This window comes from Narcine bancroftii, chromosome 3 (genome assembly GCF_036971445.1).
Source record: "Narcine bancroftii isolate sNarBan1 chromosome 3, sNarBan1.hap1, whole genome shotgun sequence".
Lineage (NCBI taxonomy): Eukaryota > Metazoa > Chordata > Chondrichthyes > Torpediniformes > Narcinidae > Narcine > Narcine bancroftii.
The window spans coordinates 334,479,313-334,505,318 of NC_091471.1; the positions used below are offsets into that span (position 1 = coordinate 334,479,313).

The 26,006-nt window shown below is 46.5% G+C and overlaps 2 protein-coding genes across 2 annotated transcripts in view; one reads left to right on the forward strand and one right to left on the reverse strand.

The window, feature by feature from the left end:
* The window catches only part of nherf1b (NHERF family PDZ scaffold protein 1b), a 92,734-nt gene that overhangs the window by 41,599 nt on the left and 25,129 nt on the right, over nt 1–26,006 (forward strand). Inside the window, exon 2 of the mRNA XM_069929382.1 lies at nt 21,302–21,481. Within this exon, the coding sequence (XP_069785483.1) occupies nt 21,302–21,481 (180 nt within the window). The remainder of the gene's footprint in view (nt 1–21,301; nt 21,482–26,006) is intronic.
* mycbpap (mycbp associated protein) overlaps nt 16,511–26,006 on the reverse strand; it is a 163,077-nt gene continuing 153,581 nt past the window's right edge. The window contains exon 19 of the mRNA XM_069929379.1: nt 16,511–16,599. Within this exon, the coding sequence (XP_069785480.1) occupies nt 16,588–16,599 (12 nt within the window). The 3' untranslated portion in view covers nt 16,511–16,587. The remainder of the gene's footprint in view (nt 16,600–26,006) is intronic.

Genomic DNA, 26,006 nt, shown 5'->3' on the forward strand with positions numbered 1-26,006 from the left:
TCAGCAGGTCCTAGAGTATCCACAGGATGCAAAAATATATAACCAACATTTTGGGCAATTCAAAGAGGTAGCCATGGCCACCTGGATGGGGCTCAGCTATGCCTTCCTTTTTGTTGCTTCTGTGAAGCAATCCATGCTACCAGCCTACACAGGTAAGGCCCCTCAACTCTTCCTCTGCCTCATTGACAACTACTTCAGTGCTGATTCATGATGATCTAATCAACTTAATCCACTTCACTGCCAACTTACAACCCAAACTCACTTGATCCACTGGTGGTAATGCTTTCTCCTTTCTCAGTCTCTCTCTGTCTCCATCCTGGGAGATAAACAGATATTTTCTACAATCCAATTCCCACAGATACCTTGATCACACCTCATGTCATGTCCCCTGTACAATTCCATTCCTTTCTCTCCATTGCATCTGCTCCCAGGGTGTGGTCTTCCATGCCAGATCATCCGAGCTGTCCTCTTCCTTCAAAAAATGTGGCTTTTCATCTGCTGCCATCAACTTGGCACTCACCTACATATCCTCCATTACCTGCACATATCTGTAATTTCTTCCATCTACTATGATCCCATCATCAGACACAGCTTCCCCTCTCTGCCTTCTGCAGGGACAGCAACTTCCATGACTCCCTTGTCCACTATTCCCTTCCCGCCAATCACCCCCTTGGTACCTTCTCCTGTGAATGCAAGAGAATGTGCCCACACATCCTCCCTCACCACCAAACAGTCCTTCGAAGTGAAGCAGAACTTCCCTCATGAATCTGCAGGGGTCATTTATTGCATCTGGTGCTCCCGTTGACCCCTCTACCTCGGAGAGTGGATGCAGATTGGGAGATCTCTTCATTGAGCACCTTTGCTGTGTCCATTGCAATAACGGGGATCTCCCAGTGGCACCCACTTCAATGCCCTGCTATGGTCTCGTTCTGCCAAACTGAGGCCTCCTGAAAATAGGAACAATCTATCTGGACACCATCAAACCAGATTGCATTAACATAGACCTCAGATTTCTATCAGGAAAACCCTCCCCCCACCCTGGTCTCTCCCTTTTCCTTTGCCTTGGTCTCCTTTTGCTCTATATTCAAAGAGCTACTTGTCCCCCCCGATTTTTTTTTTTATTATTATTATTTTTCCTCCTGCTTTTCTGTCCACTTCTTAGCTATTGGCTTGCCTCCTCCCCTGCCCAATCTTCCTTTTTCTCTTGCCTTTTAATTCAGGCACCTGGCTACTTTTTGCTCAAACCTTGAAAAAGAACTCACGCCCGAAACATTGGTTATATACCTTCTCCTATGGATGTTGCAGGGCCTGCTGAGTTCCTCTAGCACTTTAGTGTATTAACTGCAATCATAATGTCTGCAAACTTTGTTTCACAACAGACTTGGTTATTTTGTTTCCTGGTCTATGAGAGTGACACTTCAAATGATGGGCTTTGTAATGGTTTAGCATGTGCCTGTTGAAAAGTGTTTATTATGTTGCCATAAGTCCCTTGTACTCCTGCTGATGTCTGCAGGGACCTGCATTCACCCTGAGCAGTGGAGGGATCTCTTTTCCATTAACAGCTGACAGGATGCTGTTTTTTAAATAAAAACCATACAGATGTGCCCCTATCCTCCCACAGCACCCCCATCTCCCATGGTGGACCCTGGTCCACATCCTTTTTCACGTCAATTCTAATCTATTAATATTCAGTGATTCCTGTTTGCTCAATTTCCCCTCCCTGACCACTTGCTTCACATAGCTTGGCTCATTTCCCAACATTAAATATTGCCGTCCTCATACTGATCAAGAAAGTTCCAGCGAACCCACTTTACAAACTTCTCCCTCTTGGTTTTGGTTTCCCAGTTTGTATCTTAAAATGTTAACAATACAGCGCAGTGGAAGGCCCTTCAGGTTCAACCCATTAACCTACCAACTTTCTTTGAGGAAACCGGAGTCCCCAGAGAAATCCTATGCGGGTTGCAGAGAGGACATACAATCTCCGTACAGACAGCACGGGATTTGAATCCAAACCACTGGCACTGTCAGTGTTGTGCCAACTGTGCTGGTTGCATTCTGTGGATGGTGTGATCAGTGGCACAACACAGGGCTTGGCAATAATGGGCAAGTTCACTAATCTAGTTTCCAAGGCAAGGACTAACACCACTCCACTGCCTTGTCCTTCCACTCCTAAACACCTGGAAAACGAGGCCTCGTATAGCCAGGCTGCTGTTCATCCACTTCAGCTCGGCGAATGATATAATCCTGCCCCAGAGAATGGTGGAAAAGCTGTCCTCACTGGGATTTAACACCCCTCTCTGTAACTGGACTCTGGACTTCCGTACAGAAAGATCATGGGGGTATATGTATTGTTTGTATGTGTGATGTCTGCATGTGCTTTGCACTGTTCTGCACCGTGAACTAGAGTTGTGTGGTACTGGTACAATTGAACGACAAATAAACTTAAACATGAACTTGTGACCAGGTACAGGCCATTGTTGATTGAATGGAAACAAGGTGGGTAATGGTTACGATGACACAGACATGGGGTATTTTAACATGTGACTATGTTTGGGCTGCGTGTTTGCTACTACAAGGGACAATCCATGAAATATTGATGTGCCATGCTTCGGATTCAGGTGGTAGTTCTGACTTGTAATGTTGAAATCCACGATGATTGTGTGAGTGCATTTCCTGCTGCCAGGTCCTGGCGTGTTCCTGTCTGGGTGTGTTGCAGCTTGTCACCATGTTTGATGTGTAGGACTGATTGACTGACACTTGGCCAACTCTTCCTTTACCCCAAAAAAGCTGGAGGTCTGAACAGCGGAGATTAGTTTGGTCCCAGGTGTCTGTAATCCTACTGCCAGTTCTGCTTTCAAACTCTTGTAGTTAACAGATCCAAGTTCAATCTTTCTGTAAAGACTCCTGATCACTGGCAGACTGTGGGTAACGGAGGATTTAGTAATGGGTGTGGTAATCCTGGGGAGCCCAGGTGTTTTGTTAAGTGTTTGGAAGATGTCAATCCTTGTATTACTAAGTTCAGCTGGTTCGGTTAATGTGTTTTTCTGAAGGTACAAGAAAAACATCACAGCAACCACTGTGGATGAACATGAATGAGCGTGTGAAGCTGATGAGGAGTTGAGTGTGGTGATGGTAATGGATTCCAGAGGCCTGAATAACCTTGTCTGCAAGAGATGAGCACTGTACAACAGAGAGGAGAGGGGGGTGGGTGGGTGGTGGCAGATTTAAGAAAGATGCAGACAGCTTCAGCAATTGGCAGACAGTCTCTGTGGTGTCTGACTTGTATAGCTGAAAAATAACTTACTTCCTTGGTAGTAAAATAGGAAAATCTGCAGACACCGTGGTTGAAGTAAAAACAATGCTGGAGAAACTCGGCAGACATCAAGCAGTGACCTTCATAAAGCAAAGGTAAAAATACATAATGATTGCTTGATGAAGGGCTCAAATTTGAAATGCCAGTTATATATTTTTACCTTTGGCCCTCTTTCAAAGATGTGTCTGCACTGGAGGATCTCTGAAAGAGGACTGGCTTGTGGAGACCCCCACTGGAGTGTGTCCTGGACTGGGTGGCAGTGTTGCAATCTAAAGGTGACGGATTTTGTTAAAACCTATATTGAAAGGAATACAAAAATTACTGACAACTAAAAGGAGATGGAATGATATAAAGAGCCACTCAGCTGTAGGTGGCTGCCATAGTGATTGGCTGGTAAGTGGCAATGATTGGGTGCTGTAGCGACTCAGTGCCACGGTTATTAGGCAGTGTGACGGGCTGGTTGAGCAGGGATTAGGTGGAGGCTGGCTGCTGCGGTGATTGAGTTCCACTATCCAGCTGTCAGCTGAATCACTCTAGATCATTTTCAGGGATGGGAGTTTGAGACAGCTGAAGGTACAGGCAGTAGCCCCTTTTACATTGGCCTCCCAGTTAATTGGCTGTTGGTGTCCCGGAATAAGAAGCCCTTTGTGTCGTTTCAACTGGGCCACCCTTAAATGGGACACAACTCATCCCTGGGGATTGAAGTGTTCTACCTTCAACTGGAAATGGGTGCTTTCTGCTGTCCCTTTTCCACTGGTTTTATCAGCATGTAGGTGTCAGCTGACACCAGGGATATGAGTAGGGGTTAAGGTGATTAATCCTCAGTGTGAAATGACATCATATGATGCCAGCATGTTGACAGTTTTCTTTTTCCACTGGAAAATTCCTGGGACAAGGTGCCAGCGGAAAAGGGACTATCCTGATGGTAATAGAGTTCCAAAAGACATGGTGTAGGTTTTGGCCTTTGAATTCACAGCTCTGATGGACTCTCTGCTGAGTGTTAGGTGTGATGATCTCAGTCTGTGCACCTACTAATGAGGCCTAGTTAATATGTCACTAGAAAATGGATTTTGGCAAGGAATTGTATAAATAAAGGCAAGGTCTTGACTTGAGTACACTTTCCAGATCCTGCTGACAGATCTGAGTTAACTTGTTAGTTTCATGACTTGGGAGTAGCACACATTTTTAGTGTACACTATACTGGTGACAACTTAAAAACAGAAATGCTGGAGGAACTCGATAGGTCTTGCAGGGTCCATAGGAGGTAAAAATATAGAACCAACATTTCAGGTCTGAGCCCTTCTTCAAGCCCTTCTTCCTGTTAATGAGCGCTGCAAATTCCTCCAACATTTGTTTCTATTACAATCCCAGTGTCTGAAGACCTTGGTGCTTATTTCAATGTACTGGTATCTCTTGGTGATTGCCTCTGACTGACGCCAGGTCAGCTACTATAGTGGTCCCACTGTGATTGAAGGGTATCTCAGGATCTCTTTTGTCGAACCTGAAATATACAACCTTCCCGTACAAGGTTAGGGATGGGTAATACCACAATGGCTATCTCAGGTTGATGACTCCAGGAGTATGGGATATTTCAACCACTCACCCCTTATGAGGAGGATAAAACCCTGCATCTTTCAAACTTCTGACTTGGGTTGTGATTTGCAGATGTGCATCCATCCTTTCAGTGACTCCAGCCAGGCCTCAAACTTTGTCACTGAACATACCAATTTCCTGGCTTGGAGCAGGCACTTCCTTTTACCTGGCCTATGATTCTGAGAATCAATTGAGGTCAGGTCATGACCTTTTTCCCCCAGGGTAGGTGAATTGAAACTTGGTGGATGTAGTTTTAAGGTGAGGCCTTCACCCAAGCAAAGTGGTGGGTATGTGGAATGACTGTCAGAGGAACTGGTCTGGACAGGGTCATTTCTAATATTTAAGACATTTAGATAAGTTCATGGATAGGACCAGTTCAGAGGGATGTGGGCTGAATGCAAGCAAATACGATTAATTTGTGTGAACAATTGGTCAGTATGGACGTTAGGCCAAAAGGCCTGTTTAAGTGCTGTAAAACTCAGCGACTTACTGACCATGTCCTTCCAGCATGTGTGTAACAGCATCCCAAGTCACCTGGGTGTGGGGTGGTGAGATATAGGATGGTTCTGGACTGTGGGGGTGATGCTAGGAAATGTCTAGGCTGTGGGGGTGGTGAGGTAAGAGGGGGTTCTGGGCAATGTCTTGGCTGTGGGGGTGGTGAGGTAAGGGGTGGTGAGGTAAGGGGTGGTGAGGTAAGGGGTGGTGAGGTAAGGGGTGGTGAGGTAAGGGGTGGTGAGGTAAGGGGTGGTGAGGTAAGGGGTGGTGAGGTAAGGGGTGGTGAGGTAAGGGGTGGTGAGGTAAGGGGTGGTGAGGTAAGGGGTGGTGAGGTAAGGGGTGGTGAGGTAAGGGGTGGTGAGGTAAGGGGTGGTGAGGTAAGGGGTGGTGAGGTAAGGGGTGGTGAGGTAAGGGGTGGTGAGGTAAGGGGTGGTGAGGTAAGGGGTGGTGAGGTAAGGGGTGGTGAGGTAAGGGGTGGTGAGGTAAGGGGTGGTGCTGGGCAGGCTGTGGGGTGATGAGCTAAGGGGCGATGCTAGGCAGTGTCTGGGCTGTGGGGTGGTGAGGTAAGGGGTGGTGCTGGGCAGGCTGTGGAGTGATGAGCTAAGGGGCGATGCTAGGCAGTGTCTGGGCTGTGGGATGGTGAGGTAAGGGGTGGTGCTGGGCAGGCTGTGGGGTGATGAGCTAAGGGGCGATGCTAGGCAGTGTCTGGGCTGTGGGGTGGTGAGGTAAGGGGTGGTGCTGGCTGTGTTTGGGTGTGGGGTGGTGAGGTAAGGGAGATGTGCATTTTACGAATCAATTATTTCTCCTGCTCTGCTTATCACTGGATCCTGGATCCTGCTTACTTCCCTGAATCTTCAGGGCACCTCCTGCAGATGAAGCCCTCAGAATTCCAGCCTGTGCAATGTTTCCAAGGAAGTTAGCACATTGTTCAGTCAAATCTGGGTGCCCATTATTTTTGGATAGGGAATGATGCTGGGTGCACAGTCACTGAGGAGGGTGTGTACAAATCTGCTGCCTCCTGGGCCACTCATTTCCTCATGTCATCCATGGCCTAGCCACAGGCAGACTCTGCTGCCAGTCAGACGGAGTGAATAACACAACCCCTTCAAAGATGCAACCCTACAGATGCTGGAAACCTGAAACTTAATCAAAAGGGGCAGTATAGTTAGTGCAACGTTATTACCGCACCAGCGACCTGGATCTGGCGCTGTCCGTAAGAGTTTGTACATTTTTCCCATGTCTGCGTGGGTTTCCTCCAGGTGCTCCAGTTTCCTCCCACCCTTCAAAATATATGGGAGTTGTAGATCAATTAGATGTAATTGAGCAGCGCAGCCTAATGGGCCGGAAAGGCCTGTTATTGTACTGTAAGTCTAAATTTAAAAGTTTGAATTTAAAAGGCTGGAAACACTCACCAGGTCAGTCAGCATCTGTAGAAAGAAAAACAGTGACTCAGGTCAACGATCCTTCAGATCTGGGCACATTTTGTGGGAGGAATGTGTGAAGGTGGAGGGAGAGCAGTGGCCAATGCTGCAGAGGTTGTGGATCTCCATGATCAAGAGGACAACTTGGGGGAAATGCTGTGCTTTCTGAGGGTTGTTATTCAGGGGGAAGAGGAAGTGATGTGGTGGGAAGTAATATTGGGATAAGCAGTGCAATTTTAAACCTGGTTATCTCATGGTTTAGGAGACTCACGATTCTGCTGGTCTTGGGCTGGAGCTCAGTGTCTACATTTTCATTATTGCTGACCTCTGTGTGTCCTTGAGAAGGTGGTGGTGAGCCAATTTTGTAGATCGCCTGGCATACTTGCAGTCAATGTACACTCCTGGGATGGTGTTTGGGAAGGAGTCTGGATTTTGAACCGGCAGCCTCAGTTTAGTCATGTTTCTGCTTTGTGGTCTTCACCATGAATCTAACCTGTTGTGCTGGTGGCTGAACAGATGTCTGGCCTAAAAGGTGAGGAAAGGAGGAAGGAAGAGGCAGAGGGAGGAGCATAAGCTAACAGGTAAGAGGTCATGGGTGGATTTCTGGGAGGATAAGGAGAAAAGCAATAGGGAGGGAGGATAGCTCTTTGATTGAGAGGGATGGAAGAGGCAGGGACCTAGAGGAAAGGAGCCTGAGAGATCGAGAAAGAGAGACTCTGGGGAGGGGGGAGTAACAGAAATTGGAGGTCTGTGTTAATGCTGTCTGGGTGGTGAGTGCCCAGACAGAATACAAGTTGGTGTTCCTCCTCCAATTTGCTGGTCGCCACAGATAGACATGTTGGGGTGGAATGCAGGGTGTGTCTGCTCTGTTGTCCACGTAATATGGTTACGGAGTTAATGTTTTGGGTCTAAATCTGTTCATTCTGACAGAGAGTCTTCATTCTGAAACATTGTTGGTATCTCTTTCCACAAAGGCTGCCTGACCTGACTGTATCCATGATTTTCTGGTTTTTAGTTCAGTTATAAAGAAACCTCTTAACATACCAAACAGCTGCCTTTAATTCAATCTGCAGTCAGCTCATGGTTCCAATCACTGATGGACTCTCTATGGGTGAAGTTTGGGTGGGAATGGAATCAGCCTTGATACAGGAGCTCCCTGCTGCAGAATTGTTCAACTCCTGGCCTGATGTCACAGGAGTAATTGGGTCAGCCATTTTAGCTTTCAAGCCATGGGAGGACATGACCTAGGTAAATTTTAATGGGTTCCCTGACTACCTTTGAGGTAGGTCAGGGACCTGGTTGATTTCTGACGTGCCTAACCTTGTCAGACCCTTTCATACTGCCCTGTGAATGTGGTGCTAACTGTGAAAATTGCCTGGTTAACCCCATTTTACAGGGCAGATTAAAAACTCCTGATGTGAGTGGGTGCAAAGAGCAGCATTGTTGTAAATGAGCTAATGTTTCTATTGAAGCTCATTAAATTCCTCGAGTGATAATGAGTTTCAGGTCATATACATTGAACATGTGCAACACAATTCTTGCTCACAGCAGTCATCCTCGTGCAAAAAAAAAACCCGAAACTTTGCAAAAGTGCAGAGTTCATTTGTGGTGTTGGAGCTATCCCTAATTAATGTAACAAGGGCCTGATGGCCTTTGGACAGAAACTGTTCTTGAACCTAGAGGTGGTGATTTTTCAGGCTTCTATATCTTCTGCCTGAAGGTAGCAATTGGTTGAGCTCACAGATTGAGATGTGGTTGGGTTATAGCTCTTAGGTGACCGTTGGTGCTAATCTGATAGGTTGTAGCGAATGGCGCAATGAATAAAGCACAACAGAAGTTATCTGTGAGCTGAACCAACAAAACTATTTAATGGAATCTTCACAGGAGTTTATATAATTACAGATGGCACACTATCCCAGTCACCTGACCTCTTAAGTCATGCACCTCCCAGATTTCTTTGTGCCCCCCAGCCTCTGGGAACCCCTGATCCTGCGGTGGCCTGTGACTACGGACGACAGTTTGATAATGGAGTGGTGCGGTTCGCCACATAACATTACCCCCCCCCCCCGCCCCAAAGAGTTTGGCAATGACACCACAGTCTCACCTATATGGCTAGAACTGCCTTGAAAGGACCTTCATATGGCCATTGCAACAGTGCATCCCTGTACAGGAATACATCAAGGCAGTCCTTGAATTCAGGCGGAATGTATGAATTTGTAGATCCATGCTGGGTGGCCGGGATAGACGCCAGTGTACTCACCTTCTCCCTTAGCATGTGAGAACCAAAGTGGGAGATTCCTGCTGGCCACATGCTGCTGGAAATGAAATCCCTTGGGACCATTAGGGGAGGCTCTAAACCAATTCTACGGAGGGTGTAGCTAGATATTCCTTCAGAGCGGTACGGATATCTAAAAGTACCCAAGGCAGTTCATGCATTCTATCCAGTCTCTTAAGATGTGCCATGAGAGCAGTTTTTATATGACAGTGAAAAAGTTACACTATGCCATTGGTCTAGGGGTGATAGGCCACCGACCATTGCAGTTGCATGCCCAGCAACTGTGCAATTGTGGACCATAACCCAGACATAAACTGAGCTCATCTGTCAGAGGAGATGGGCATGGGTAATCCGAAATGCACTATCCATTTGATGATGAGGGCTCTCACACAAGCTGAGGCAGAGGTGTCGGGTAAGCGGAACAACCTCTAGCCATTTCGTGAACCTCTCCTATTGTGAAGAGGTGAGTAGTGCTCTTGGACAGGGACAATGGGCCGACGATATCCAAGTGGATGTGATCAAATTTGCGCTGCATGGGTGCAAAAACCAGTAGTGGGGCTTTGGTGTGGCACTGAACTTACGAACTTTTGAAAAAACAAATGCTGGAGAAACTCAGCAAGTCACAGTGCCATTATGTAGCAACAGTGAAGATCTCTTATGTTCCACCAAACCTCGATGAAGGGCTCAAGCCCAAAACATTGGTGATGTATCTTCACCTTTGCTACTAAAGGCACCGTTTGACCTGCTGAGTTTCTCCAGCATTTGTTTTTTTCACTTTCCTTTTGAACTTTTGAGGTCTGGCACTGGATGCATGTCCTTGCCTAAGCGTTGATTTGCTTGCACATATTGTGCCACATGAATTTGCCCACCATGAGCCTTGTCATCCTAATGAAAGGGTGAGCCAATCTGTGTATGGCGTCAAACCTCAATGTCACCTTGCAGCAGGGCTCCAGTTGGTCGGTGGATACGTCGCAAAGTAGGGAGGCATTTGCTGGACCAAAGTGCCTGTCCTCCAACTTCAGTCCCAATGCGACTATCTCTTCATCTTACTGCTAAGTTGCTGCGAAAGCTGTGCAGTCTAAACCAGGAGCAGGCGAATGGAGGGATGTGATGGTGGTACAGAATAGCGTGTCAGCGACTAGATTATTCTTCCTGGCGATGTGTTTTATTGTAGTCCTAAACCCTGAAATGTAGGACAGTTGTCATGTCGACCATGGATCTGACATCTTAGCAAAGGCAAAAGTGAACAGCTTGTGATCAGTGTAGACCGTGAACCCTCGAGCTGCTAGGAAATAGTGAAAATGCCGTGTTGCCAAGTAGAAGGAAATGAGCTCGCTGTCAAAAGCTCCAGTGGTCTCAAATGATGACTAAAGAGAGCTAGGGGTTTCCAGATGCCGTTGATGAGCTGCTCCAGGATCCTGCCTGACACATCCACTGTCAAAGTTGTTGGCACGTCAACCCTTGAGTGCACAATCATAGTGGCTCGAATGCGGCTGGGTCATTCCATTTCAGTTCCTTGTGATGTCCAGACAACAGTTTGAAAAGTGGTTGCATAACTTTGGCTGCAGCTGGCTCAAAATGATGGTAAAAGTTTATCATGTCAACAAACTCTTGCAGGCAGAGGGTCTTGGAAATTTGCTAACAGCCTCTACCTTGGAAGGTAGTGGAACTGCTCCATGCTCACCGATGTGGTAGCCGAAGAAATCGATGAGGCCAACTGGCATTTGGCCAGGTTGATCCCTAACCTGTGGTTAGCCATGAGTGGCTGGAGATGAGGATGTCGTCCAAATAAACAAATATGAAATCTGGCCCTGGGTAACTGTGTCCTTTAGGCATTGAAAAGTTTGGGCTGTGTTTTTTTAAACTGGAAGGCGTACAGAAGAATTCAATTTGCCCAAATGGGATAATCAAGGCAATCTTTGGAATGTCATCTGGGTGAACTGGGATCTGATGGTACCCACACACCAGGTTGATTTTGGAGAAAATCTTAGTGCTGTGAAGGATTGCAGAGAAATCCTGTATGTGGGGAACTGGGTAGCAATATGCCACAGTGATGTCGTTCAGATGCCAAAAGACCCACAAGGTCTCCACTCTCCAGACGCCTTAGGTACCACATGCAGCAGTGATGTCCAAGGGCCATTGGAGCAGTGAACAATCTCCATTTTCTCTGTGTCAGAATTGATCGTTAGCCAATTGCAATTTACCTGGAGTTAACCTGCGCCCTTGAGCATGTAGGGGACGTCCATGAGTCGGAATGTGGTGCTGTACTCCATGTTTTGGTTGGGCTGTCGAGAACTGCAAAGTAATAATGTTGGGGAATTCCACTAGTATTCTGGTGTATTAATTGTCCGAGAGCATCACTGAGTCGGTGTGAGCCACGCCGCGCGCGGGGTGCAAGGCAAGGGACTCAATTCTTCTAATTAGCTAGGCAGCGACCTTAGAAGGGTGTGTGGTTACAAAAAAATCAGCTCCCCTGGAGTAGCTGTGATACATCAGCAATGGCGAAGGACCAGCTGAAACATAATGAGCCAAAATTGAATAGAATTGTCTGTATGTCAGACTGTTGTTGCTGACAGCCGTCAGAGGAGGGCCCTTCTTTCCTGAGCATGTGTCTGGGCCAGAGGAGGGAAACACGCTAACCTCCAATCTAGTGTTCACCAAGAACCGACGGCCTGAGTGTCGATCCCAGAGGAAAAGAAGGCTGTTCTTTTGGCCGGCCACTACAAATAGCCGGCCTTGGTATTTTCCAGATGCGGGTGGGGTGTGGGGTAGTTGGCAGCAGCAGACTGCAGCTCGCCATTGCTGATGGTAATAGCACCATTGCTTGGTCGAGTCTGATGCCACATCACTATCCGGAGTGGGCAGGGTTCATGTTCTTTGCTGAAGGTTTAAGAAATTGACAATAAACCCCACGGTGTCTTGGTCCAGCGATTCAATGACAAGTAGTACTTTGCCGTGCCAGTAGTAATTTGGAGTAGATGGAACTGGGCCTCGACCTGCTCAAACCAGACCTGAGGCTGAGAGGTCCAAAATACTGGAATTTTGAGCGCAACGGCATTCTGAACATCGATAGATTGTTTGGACCGTTGTTGACTGGAGGGTGATTTAAGAAATTGACAATAAACCCCATGGTGTCTTGGTCCAGCGATGCAATGACAAGTAGTACTTTGCCGTGCCAGTAGTAATTTGGAGTAGATGGAACTGGGCCTCGACCTGCTCGAACCAGACCTGAGGCTGAGAGGTCCAAAATACTGGAATTTTGAGCGCAACGGCATTCTGAACATCGATAGATTGTTTGGACCGTTTAGGTCACCGATGTAGCGAGTGGTGCAATGAAGAAAGAACCAACAGAACTGTTTAATGGAATCTTTGCAGGAGTTTCAATAATTACAGTTGGCGCGCTATCACAATCACCTGACCTCTGAAGTTGTGAGCCTCCCATAGTTCTTTGTGTTCCCCAGCCACTAAGAACTCCTGATCCTGCAAGGGCCCGCAACTACGGACGCCAGTTTGATAATGGAGTGGCACGGTTCACCACAAGGTAATGATTTTTCGCAGTCTCCCTGCCAAACAGAGGAAGCAAAACACTTTAATGTGCTTACTGAAATGGTACTGCTTTTTTTAATTGGGTGAAGCAGAGACTGCATAACTTCCTGATGGGTTAGTTGTGGAGTTTCCTTGTGAAGGACTCTTGGTGGGTTTAAAGGATCAATGTAAAAGTAAGTATTTGAAAGGTGAGTGGGAATGAAAGGAATGAGGAAAGAAACAATGGTGGCAGGGATTAGCTTTGCTGCTCATTGATATCCTGCCCTTCATCAATTCAACCAGCAGCCTGAGTAACATGAGATCGTTTAGATTCTGTTATGGACCTGTCCTCCTCCCAGTGTTGGATAGGAGGATTTTATTTAACTTCATTCATGGGACATGGTTTTGCTGATGAGGTCAGCACTTTGTGGCCCTTCTGAGAAGGTGGAGATGGTGAGATGATATCTCTGCATTACTCAGAATTGCTTTGTTGAGAATAGTCAGGAGATTCAAAAACTATAGGACGGTGGAAGCCCCAATCTCCTTCTTCAGCTCTGAATTCTGAGGTCTCGCAGAATGCCTGACTGAGAGGACTGAATTGGAGAATGGAAATGCCAAAACCATGGCCACTGTGACAAGTATGTTCACTCAAGGCCCATCTAGAGCCTCATCACCCAGAGAGGCAGGATTGGAAGAGAGCCATATCAAGGTTAGTCAGTGCCTGTTGGAAGAAGTGTTTCTAAGAATTTCGCAGCCGAGACGGTCGTCATTGATGGTGGCCCAGACTGTTCCAATCATGCAGACCTAATACAGGCAGATGTACCTGGTTGGGAAGGTCGGGGCAGACCAGGGGAGTCAATGGGAACATCTCTGTGCTGCATCATTCTTTCCCCCCGCCCCCCCACCATCCCCTCTGGCCTCACTTTGACTCCATCCTTGGAAGACATTGGATGGACCATCCCGAAGTGTGGGAGGGCAGAATCAATCCCTCCACCCACCCCTGCAGACGAGGCAAGATGTCCATCAGTGGGATGGGTGGGGCAGATTGTGTGGAGGCGTGTGACATGTCAGACAACAGACCAGCTGATTACTGGATTGCCTGTGACTAGGTTTGGGCTTTCACTGCGCCGCTCTCTGCCTCGCCATTATGGCAACTTTTTTGCCTTTTTGCTGGTAAATTAATAGCACCTCTTTATTATTCATCATTCAAAAGTTACAGGTACTACATTAGTCTACAATTCAGGTTTAAAACAAATTTAAAAATTGAAACATGATTTTCTCTGTTGATACCTTGGAGAGCCATCTGTTGCTGGAGACTCTGCAAACTGCCCGTGAGCACACAGGGACACACGGAGTACACAGGTGTCCTCAGAAGAGGAGCAGGCAATTGGCCAAATCGGAATCCTCGACTGCCTGCTGCTTGGCCAGGTCCAGTACCAGACCGACGAGGTCGACTGACACTCCCTCCTCAGTACTGGATATGGACGACGCTTTCCAGGTTCTAGTATTTTCTAATTTCAAATCCTGTCATCTTCAAGGAAACGTGGGGATATGCTGAATTACTATCTTATTAATTCAATGAACTAAACTTTGTAGATGCAGCTTGATGTAGCTTTAATTCATTGATAAAACTGATAAACATTTTGCATAACTTTACATTAAGATTTTCATAATGAAGAACAAGCGAAGCATATACTGTATTTAAAAATATAGCAATATTAAACTTTAAAGGGATATACAAGAAAAAATGAGACATTTTCAAAGAAAAATCTCGAGCTCGTGTTCCCTTCATAGTCGTCAAAGAATGAGGTGCAAGCTCTTGGTCTTCACAGATATTACGATATACATGTCATAGTCGCTACGGTAACACTACAAACAAAGGTTTTAACCTTTACATTCAGGCCCCTAATTATTATAATAGGCATTAATGGCTAATATATGATAATTACTATTACAGATACAAAAGTAAATATGGTAAGTATAAGATAAGAAATCAAAACTTTCTGCTTCTTGTAAAAGACAGATTTTAGTAACAGGTAGATTTAAGTAACCAGGCTTGTTATTAATCCACACTTGCCAAGCGAAACTTTTCTTGTCTGCAACTATATCCATGATTTTTTTTTTCCCCAGCAACCAAAATTTCTTGGTGCAGAATTGTCCACGTACAAAATTGCGTTTAACTTTAGACCATTTTTAACTCTTGTAATAATGGAATGTAGACGCTGTTTACATCCGGTACCGCACGGATGGCAGTCTCTTCAATCTGAGGCGCCTGCAAGCTCACACCAAGACACAAGAGAAACTTGTCCGTGAACTACTCTTGCAGATGATGCCGCTTTAGTTGCCCATTCAGAGCCAGCTCTTCAGCGCTTGACGTCCTGCTTTGCGGAAACTGCCAAAATGTTTGGCCTGGAAGTCAGCCTGAAGAAAACTGAGGTCCTCCATCAGCCAGCTCCCCACCATGACTACCAGCCCCCCCACATCTCCATCGGGCACACAAAACTCAAAACGGTCAACCAGTTTACCTATCTCGGCTGCACCATTTCATCAGATGCAAGGATCGACAATGAGATAGACAACAGACTCGCCAAGGCAAATAGCGCCTTTGGAAGACTACACAAAAGAGTCTGGAAAAACAACCAACTGAAAAACCTCACAAAGATAAGCGTATACAGAGCCGTTGTCATACCCACACTCCTGTTCGGCTCCGAATCATGGGTCCTCTACCGGCACCACCTACGGCTCCTAGAACGCTTCCACCAGCGTTGTCTCCGCTCCATCCTCAACATCCATTGGAGCGCTTACACCCCTAACGTCGAAGTACTCGAGATGGCAGAGGTCGACAGCATCGAGTCCACGCTGCTGAAGATCCAGCTGCGCTGGATGGGTCACGTCTCCAGAATGGAGGACCATCGCCTTCCCAAGATCGTGTTATATGGCGAGCTCTCCACTGGCCACCGTGACAGAGGTGCACCAAAGAAAAGGTACAAGGACTGCCTAAAGAAATCTCTTGGTGCCTGCCACATTGACCACCGCCAGTGGGCTGATAACGCCTCAAACCGTGCATCTTGGCGCCTCACAGTTTGGCGGGCAGCAACCTCCTTTGAAGAAGACCGCAGAGCCCACCTCACTGACAAAAGGCAAAGGAGGAAAAACCCAACACCCAACCCCAACCAACCAATTTTCCCTTGCAACCGCTGCAATCGTGTCTGCCTGTCCCGCATCGGACTTGTCAGCCACAAACGAGCCTGCAGCTGACGTGGACTTTTTACCCCCTCCATAAATCTTCGTCCGCGAAGCCAAGCCAAAGAAGAATAATGGAAGATTTTCTTTAATCCATCTTTTCCAAAATAAATCAACAATAAACTGCACTTGTTTCCATCTGTGACTTACATAAACTTCTTCTTTCTGAAATTAAGAAGTGAGATGATTTGGTGTAAGTGCCTCGATGCCATCTTGTTGATGGTATTTCCAAGGTTATGAGTTCAGGAAGATCTTCAAAGGCATCTCAAGCAAGTACAGCTTTGTGAGCTTCAAGCATATCAGCTATGCATGCTAAGACACAAACAGACTTGGCTACTAATGGGGATCCTAGATGCCTTTGAAGATCTTTCTGCACTCATAACCTTGGAAATATTATCATTAAGATTCAAATCTGAACTTTAAGATACAGCTGATTGAGTCTCCATTTTGCTTGATACAGCACTAATAGGACTTTGTAACATACATTCATCTGTTCCAGTTCCACTAACCTTTAAGTCAGCTAATGAAGTCTGCAGTGCCTTATTGGAGTCTTCTTGCTTGGTGGTTGGCTCCAACCTCTTGTCAAGTGTTGTCGGTCTGCCTTGCTGGCTCAACTCACAACCAAACAGTTGAGAGGAGCTGTTTGCTCGAGGTCTTTAGCCCAATGAAACTTCTTCTTATCCATCTTGGGTTCTTGACACTGCAGCCTGTCTTCTCCTGGCTTATCTTGGTTTCTGGGAATTGTAAACAAATTTTGTATCTTGGTCCTTTTAAGAGGATTGTTCGGAATTGTCTGTGTAGTTCTGCATACAAGCTTTCTTATCTCTAGTTGTTGATAATAACACATTCTGGGCTTCCTGCCAGATTCTGCAAACCAGAACTGTATCTTATCTTTCAAAGGTCACGGGTGTCTTCCAAGACTTTAGCTCAATTTTAAACAGTGCAATTCACAGATTTTTTTAAACTGGTTTGGAATATTCTATTGTGACAGTGAGAATGTCTCTTTGCTTTTAACAAGTTGAGTTCTTTCAAAGAAATTTTATGAGCCTTTCTTCCAAACAAAGTTCACAATTATAATTTTCTTTGAATCAAAATATAGACGACACTTTCCAGGTTCTAGTATTTCCTAATTTCAAATCGTATCATCCCCCACGTTTCCTTGAAGATGACACGATTTGAAATTAGGAAATATTAGAGCCTGGAAAGTGTTGTCTATACTGGGTACCCAAAGATCAGGAGCATGGAGCTGAAATCCAGCCAGAACTTGGAGTAACCCCTTCAAGCACATGAGCAGGACTGCACCCTTGCACACTCTCCGTGAAACGTGGCCTTAACCATCCTACTGAAGTGACATGAGGTTAGTGAGTCCATGAATCGACTCAACAAGCCTTTCAGAAGATGGATCTGGCAGGAGATCACGTGTTGTGGAGAGAGTAGGAGGAGGTGGGATCCTAGAGTTCCTGGATTGTCAAGAATAAATAGGGTAAAAACCTCAACTAAATTTCCAAAATATCAAAGGACGTGGGAAGAAGCCTATAACAATGACTAAGAAGAGCAAATTCGCAAGTAAAAGCACAAAATAATCTCTGTCGAAACGAGAGACACAGCAAGAAATGCCTTGTGGTGAGGAAAATGGTGGGGGCCCCCTGAGTCCCAAGGAGGGAGCTGCAGCTTAAGCTGAATGACCAACCCAGCAGGGAGGACAAGACTTGGGTGAAGACCGTGATGCCGCCTGGCAAGTACACAAAGAAAGCCTTTTCAAAGCCCCTGGAAGTGGGAAGAAGCTTGGGGCATCCCCTCCCACAGCAGGAATACCAGGTCAGGTGCCTTTGTGGTATGTGTGAGGCCTGGGTTGGTCGACGTCTGTACCGGTCGTGGGGCATTGACCCAGAAGAGTGCGGGGAGTGGGCTGGCCCAAACAGAGAAGAACCCAAGAAGAACCAGGGTCGACTCTGGTATCGAATGGGAGGTCAGTACTCACCTTGGCTCCAGTGGTGGGTTCGGAGCCAAGTTGTGCAGTGGGCGATACAACAGTGAGCGGCGTCAGGTCGAGTGCGGCAACCTTCGAGTCCAACAATGGACAAGAAGAGACAGCAGCAGCAGCGACGGGTCCAGGAGCTCTGAAGAGGATGAAGGCAGTGGAGGAGGAAGGCTCCATCGGGCTGTGGGCTTTTAAAAAAAAGTTCTGTCAAAACAAAACAAAGCAGGGGGGCTCAGAGCCCTCCCTGCGTGATGTAATGGACACGCTGGGCCAAATGGAAGACAGGCTCTTCCAGGCTTTTGAGAAGAGAGCCCAAGATATTGGGGGGGGGGGGGGGGGAGAAGCTGGACAAGGGTAGGGCTGATGGTTAGGGTGGCTGAAGTGGAGGAAAGGTTGGGTAAAAATGAAGACTACACATGGTAAGATTAATAAATTGGAGATTCTGCTGAATGAAAGAGAGAATATTTGGCCCTTGAGAACTACAGCAGGTGAAATAACATTAAAATAGAGGGGCTAAGGGAAGGTATTGAAAGGCAAAACCCAGTGTGTGTGTTTTTTTTCCAGACCTGGATCCCAGAGGTGTTGAGCAAGGGTATATTCGGAGAAAAAAAATTGAGATAGAAAGGACTCATAGATCCCTTTTCCCAAGACCAGGCCCCAAGCAGAGGCTGCGTTCTGTCCTTGTAAGGTTGTTGCATTATCAAGCAGATAGAGAATATTAGGAGTGACGACGACAGGTGCAAAGAAGAGAGGGTCCCCCTTAGAGGTAGAGGGAAATAAAATCTTCTACCCGAACCTTAGCGTGGCACTTTTGAAGGCCAGAAAGGCCTTTGAGCCAGCCAAGAAACTGATCAAGCTAAAAAGGGATACGAATGTATGCTGAGACATCTGGCCACTCTGAAGGTGATATTACCAGGAAGTGAAAGAAAATTTATTGCAGGTCCAGAGAAGGCACGGCATTTCACCGAAGGTCTGCCCACATTGGGGAGCACAAAGAAGAAGTAAAGCCCAACTGGGGATCAGCCTATAGTGGTTTTTATTACATTGTGAATTTAGCCCACAGGGATGTACAGATGTGTTATGGACTGTAATGATATCTTGGCATTTGAATTGGAAAAAAAAGTCTGAAGTTATGCCAAGCAGACAAGAAATTATAATTACAGCTTTTCTTGGGGAGCACAGGAGTCAGAGAGAAGAGTAAATGGGTGATGGCGGCACAACCTGTTACTGGGGGGAGGGGGGTGTTGACAACTGAAGAAGGTTGGCAACAGAGTAGGGGAGGATGACATGGGGCAAAGGTTATGTTGGGAGAGTTATAGGGGGTTATGGGAAGGTATGGCTGTGAATGTTTCTTGCATTTTTTTTTTGGTTAGTCATTTGGGTTTTTGTCTTTGTTCTTGTTCCTGACCTAGTTATTTTCGTGGTTCGATGGAGTGGAGCAAAGGGTAGATGATAAGAGATTGGGAGTGCAGGAGGGGTGGTGGCGGTGAAGGGGGAAGCATTTAGGGGAGGAACCTGGGGGTAATGGCTAAGAATGCTACTTTTAATGTCAACTGTTTAAATGGTCTGGTGAAGCAGAAAAGAGTCTTGGCACACTTTTTTTTTTAAAAAAAGGGGATAGATGTGGCCTTCCTTCAAGAGATGGATTTAACTGAGTGGGATCATCAAAAGCTGAAAAGGGGGTGGGTGGGTCAGGTTGTATGCTCCTCGTTTGGCTCAAAGCCAAGGGGAGTGGTGATTCTAGTGGGGAAGAGTGTTCCAGTACAGGTGCAGAAGGTGAATACAGACAAAATGGGAAGATTCGTTATGGTTCACTGTCAGATATATTCAGAATCCTGGACCCTAATGAATGTGTACGCCCCCAACTTTGATGATGAAAAATTTATACAGGACATTTTCCTATGATTGGCAGAGGGGAAATGAAAATATTTTTATGGGGGAGACTTTAATCTCTGTCTGGATCCTTTGCTAGATAAATCCACAAAATGGATAACTAGGACCAGGGTGGCAAAAGCCACCACTGATCCCATGAGGGAGCTGAATTTGATATGGTGGAGAAAGCATCCAAGAGAGAGGGTCTATTCATTTTACTCTATAACAGGACTCCTACTCTAGAATAGATTTTTTTTCTGGCTTCAGCCCATCTGGAGGGTAGGATCGTGGAAGATGAGAAAAAGGCAAGGCTTCTCTCAGACCAAACCCCCTTGGTTTTGATTATAGATATGCCATATAAACAGGGGAGGATGGATTCCCACCTGAGTTCTATCGAGAATTTAAGAACATTAATGCCTCTTTATATTGGAGGTGATAGATCAGGCTAGGGAAACACGGATCCTCTCGGAATCTTTCACAATGGCGATTGTTACGATAATTTTGAAGAAAGGCAAAGATCCACATGCCCTCTTCTTATAGGCCAATTTCCCTTCTGAATACAAATTATAAGATCCTAGCCAAAGCCCTGGCAAACAGATTGGTGTGAAATTGTTAAACAAAGAACCAGGCAGGCTTTGTGCAGGGGAGACGAGCAGCGGACAATATTGGCAGACTGTTGAGTGTAATGCATCAGGCACAATCTCGAAATGACAGGGGATCGGCCGTTTCCTTGGATGCAAAGAAGGCTTTTGATGGATTGTAGTAGGAATTTTTATTTAAGGTTCTGGAGAAGGTGGGGTTGAGACCAACTTTTCAAAATTGGATCAGGATGTTATTACGTGCCCAAGGGAAAAGTTGTAACCAATGAGCAGATCTCTTCAGCCATTTTGCTTACCAGAGGCTGCCCACTGAGCTGTGACAATCCCTGCCCCTTCTTTATTATTTATTTTCCTGGTGTTAAAGTTTTGTTGTTGTTGGTCGAACTTTGAGTAGTCTTGTTTTATGTGTGTCGGGGAGGGGGGTGGTTGGTAGAGACACAGGCTTGTATATACAGTCATAAAGAAAATGAATATATGTATATTTGAGTGTGAACTGCCATTGTTTGACATGACACTTTATATGACTGTACAAGCTTATGTGAAAATATAATTAAAATATTAAAGAAAAATAGGTCTGGCATATTTATGAAAAACAAACTAGACCACTGTATAAAATAATAGTCCAAAACAGGAGAGGGCAGTCTCACATTCACCATGCCAGCCTCTGACACACTGCTCCCATATTTGAGAGCCTCTTATGTCAACCTTTGTGTTACCTGTGTGTTTACACTGCCTGCACTCTACCTTCAAGAGTAACTGAAAGGAGGTGATAATGATGAATATCTTGGACAGGCTTGAGTGAGCGGCTCACTGCCTCTCCCGACCATGGGCTAAACCTCCGGACTTCCATACATGGCTGTGTAGGAGAGGGGATTGTCACTTCCCGCTGGTCGGGGGCAGAGCTGTGAAGAGGTGTGTGTACTGCTCTACCCAGCATATTCCTTTCCCTCTGCCTGTCTGTAACCAGGTGTTTTGTGATTTCAGGGTGACCCCGAGAACTGCAGGGAGCTGCGTCCCCGTCTCTGCTGCATGCAGAAGTCCCCCAAAGGTTATGGCTTTAACCTGCACAGTGAGAAGTCCAAGAGTGGCCAGTACATCCGTGTGGTTGACCCTGACTCTCCAGCAGAACGTTCCGGACTACAGGCTCAGGATCGCATCATCGAGGTAACTTGCATACACTTCCCTTTCCCTCAACCGCCCTTTAATTGTAGATCAGCTAATGCAGTATTGGACAGAGACAAAACTGATGCATGCCTTCTGCCCGCCCCCCCCACCCCTCAAACCAGCCTTCTTGCCCGCCCCCATCACGAGTGGCCTTCTTGCCCGCCCCCCATCACGAGTGGCCTTCTTGCCCGCCCCCCCATCAGAGTGGCCTTCTTGCCCGCCCCCCATCACGAGTGGCCTTCTTGCCCGCCCCCCATCACAAGTGGCCTTCTTGCCCAGACCCCCCCCGCGGCCTTCTCGGACCCCCCCCCCCCCCCCCCGCGGCCTTCTCGGACCTCCCCCCCCCCCCCCGCGGCCTTCTCGAACCCCCCCCCCCCCCACGGCCTCTGCCCTTTCCCCCCCAGTTGGGGGAATAGGAGGCAGGGAAGGGGCAAGCAGGATACCCAGAAAAATCTATTGTGAGGGGGTGGGAAGGAGTTAGGGTTAGGGACCACATCGTATTTTCCATGTGGGTCTTTAAAAATGTTAAACAAAATACTTTAAATTAGATAAAGATATGTTTCTGACAGAGCTGCGTTTGACTTGAAAATGTTGCTCAGTCATTGCCACGAATGGGCAGTGGCATATTAGGCCAGAAGTCAGGTGGATCTTGAACTGAAGAAGTTTGAGAACCACTAGTGAGAGGTTGTGTAACTATTGGCTGGGCATCAACACTGGGCAGATCTGTTCACAAAAATCCACACCCAAGGTGCTGTTGTTTACTCCGTCATTGACGGTGAAAGTCAAATTGGAATATCTGGACTGAACCTTTGAAAGGAGTAACAAGGAGTGTCCATGAGAGAGGCAGTGTTAACGTTGTGTGTGGTTTTTTACATTGCACTCTGAGATTCTTTTTTCCTGCAGGCCAGGCAGAATTTCTATTTATTGGCAGTGCAAAAAAAAAAGTACTTGAGGAAAAATACAAATACAAGAGAGAGAAATGTAAACAAGAAGGAAGTGCAAGTGGGGGCCTGGTGGCTGGCGCAACACTATTACAGCGTGTGGTGAATGTCTGCCCAGCTGCCTGTCTCCCCTCTGGCGAGCCTTGCTGTACTAACATTGGCTGTGCATTATTCTACTGTTAAGGACATTTCCCTTGGGTATAACTGTATATGCACCTATTGTCTTTCATTATTGTACCATGAGTTTCTGCTAATAAAAGACATGATTATTGTTTGACCACATCGTCTTTGTCTACTTCATCAACTGGCACTTCAATTTCATTAGCAGAAATGGATGCACCACTCAAGCCAGAGTGGCTGATAATCAACCAGTCTTCCCCGAGGGCCAGTGAAATTTTCAAACACTGGATTGCTTGTTTCGATTACTACATGGCTCGAAACAACGTGGTCGATGAGGTGATACAGTGGGGCCACCTGAACCCTCTGCTGGGTGAGGTCCCTTTTGCTGTAACGCAAGGAGCTACCACTCTGGCTATAGCCCGGGAACGTCTGATTACTTACTATGCAGCGCCACTCAATGTGGTGCTTGCTTGACACCAGTTGCTGACTAGACGCCAGAAACCCGGGGAAAGTGATGTTGCCTATGCACTGGCCCTAGACTCACTGGCAAATGAATGTGATGTCAGGGAAACAACACCGCAATGCCTTGAAGCTGGATGCTTTAGTCAATGGGATTGACTCCAGTTACCTCCAACAGAGGCTGCTGGAGACTGAGCCCTTAACCTACGACCGGGCAGTCACTCTAGCCAAAACAGAGAAGTGCCATGCAGTCCAGTGAAATGCTAGAAACCGAAAAAGAAACATCCAGGAGTGCTGGAACCTGAAGGAAAGAAAGAGGCAAAGTCCTGAAAAATGCTACTTCTGTAATAAGAGCTGGCAGCCCAGACAGAAGTGCCCGGCTCGATTTGCTACCTGCAGCTTTTGTGGGAAACTTGGCCACTTCGCTAAAGCGTGTAAGGCGAAAAGTACTCCCACTGATAAGAAGAAAAAGAGAAGCACCAAGAAAATGGAGCTGCAGGAATGGAAGTCAACTGTGAAAAGGGGGAATCTTCAGACGAGCAGGCTGAATCGACTTCAACTGATGGCGAGGTGAGATCCCCTGTGATAGCTCAATTGACTCCAAAGCTTGGGGGATGTTACGGACTGGAATGGTTGACTATGAAGGGGGAGGTGAATGGTGAGACTCTTGGTTGTCTAAGACTCGGGGAGTGCTGACAGCTACATCCACGAGAGAGTTGCTGGAGCCTTAAATTTGTGGAGATACCCAGCAAACCGAAAGATATCGATGGCTTGTAGTGAACATAAAAACTGTACGGGACAAGTATAAAGTTACTTTAACATTGCCTGGCTGATATGTGGCTTTATTAAATTTCAGTGGGCCACTACCCACACTTACCATCCCCCGCGCTAGTTACTGCGGTCTGTCCACATTAAAGATCAAAGCTCCCTCCCTTTTCAGTGATTTATCCCCCGAGTGTCGGCCGATTGCCACTAAGAGCCATTCTTACAGCAAAGAGGATCGTGAGTTTATCAAAGCTGAGACCCAGAGATTGCTTAAAGAGAGAGTAATTGAACCCAGTAAGAGTCCATGGCAAGCCCAGGTGGTAGTTGTGAAAAATCACACTAAGAAACGACTGGCTATTGACTGCAGCCAGACAATCAACTTGGATGCCTACCCTCCTGCCACGCATCAATGAAATGATTAATTAGATAGCGCAATACAAAGTGTACTCTACTATCGACCTTAAAGCAGCTTACCACTAAATCCCCATTTTAAAAAAAAGAATGACCCTATCCAGCCTCTGAGGCTGATGGGGTGGGGTTATACCAGTTTAAAAGGGTACCTTTGGAGTCACTAATGGTGTTTCAGAGGGAAATGGATGATTGTTGGGACGTATGAGTTACAGGGTACGTTTCCCTATCTGGTTAATGTCACTATCTGTGGGAAAACACAGGCTGAGCACGACAACAACTTAAAGAAATATTTAGCAACAGCTAAAGAGCTCAACCTTACATTTAACGAGGGCAAATGTGTGTTCAACGCGACAGAGCTACCCATTCTGGGCTACATTGCCAGCAAGGGTGAAATCCGCTCCAACCTGGAAAGAATGGCCTCCCCTTAAGAAGTTACCACCCCCAAACTCAGCAAAAACCCTTAAAAGGTGTATGGGATTCTTTTCCTACTACTGCAAATGGGTTCGGGACTACGCCACAAAGCCACGCCCTCTGTTTGACACTAAATCTTTTCCTCTCCAATGTCCTTCAAGGCTTTCCAGAGAATTAAAGCTGATATTGCCAAAACTGCACTCTCGTCCATGGACGAGGATGTCCCATTCCAAGTGGAAACTGATGCCTCGGATTGTGCCTTGGCAGGAACCCTTAATCAAAAGAGCAGACCTGTGGCATTCTTCTCCCGCACATTATGTGGACCTGAACTTAAACATCCTGCCATTGAAAAAGAAGCCCAAGCTATTATTGAAGCTGTTCGGTACTGGAGACACTTTCTAGCCGGCAGGAAATTTACTCTTGTTACTGATCAGAAATCTGTAGCCTACATGTTCAGTACTAAACACAAAAGTAAAATCAAGAACGATAAGATGGCACGCTGGCGAATAGAACTCTCAACTTATAATTATGAGATCCAGTACAGACCGGGCAGGTTAAACGATCCCTCTGACGCATTGTCACGAACTGCTGCTGGTGCTCAGCTGGAGGGGCTAAAAGAGATCCATAGTAGACTGTGCCACCCAGGATTCGCGAGATTCTTCCACTACATAAAGGTTAACAACCTTCCTTACTCTCTGGAAGAAGTCAGGAAACTACTAAAAGGTGTCCTGTTTGCGCAGAATGCAAACTGCAATACTTAAACTCTAGAGGCCACTCTCATCAAGGCAACCCGACCTTTTGAGAGGATTAGCTTAGATCTTAAAGGGCCGTTACCTTCCAACATCAAAAATGTATATTTCCTTACTGTAATTGATGAATATTCCAGGTTTCCCTTTGCGATGCCGTGACATCTCGTCAGCCTCTGTCATTAAGTCACTTGACAGAATTTTCAGCATTTTTGGTTTTCCAAATTATATTCATACCGATAGAGGCTCAGCATTCATGAGTGCTGAACTGCGGCGAGCCCTGCTACAAAGAGGATTGCCACCAGCCGTACCACGAGTTACAACCCGCAGGGCAACAGGCAGGTTGAAAGGGCTAATGCTACAGTCTGGAAGACTGTTAATCTTTCTTTAAAAATGCATGGTTATCCTGTTACCCGGTGACAGGAGGTGCTGCCTGAGGCATTACATTCTATTCGGTCTTTATTGTGTACTGCAACAAATCAAACACCTCATGAATGTTTGCCTTTCCAAGGAAATCAGGAACTGTGATGGACTGGCCAGTCTGTTTATCTGAGCCTGAAACCGTGCTGCTGAAGAGCCACTCTCGAGCGTGTAAAACAGACCCCCTAGTCCAACCAGTTCAGCTACTGCATACTAACCCCAACTACGCTCATGTTAAATTCCCAGACACTA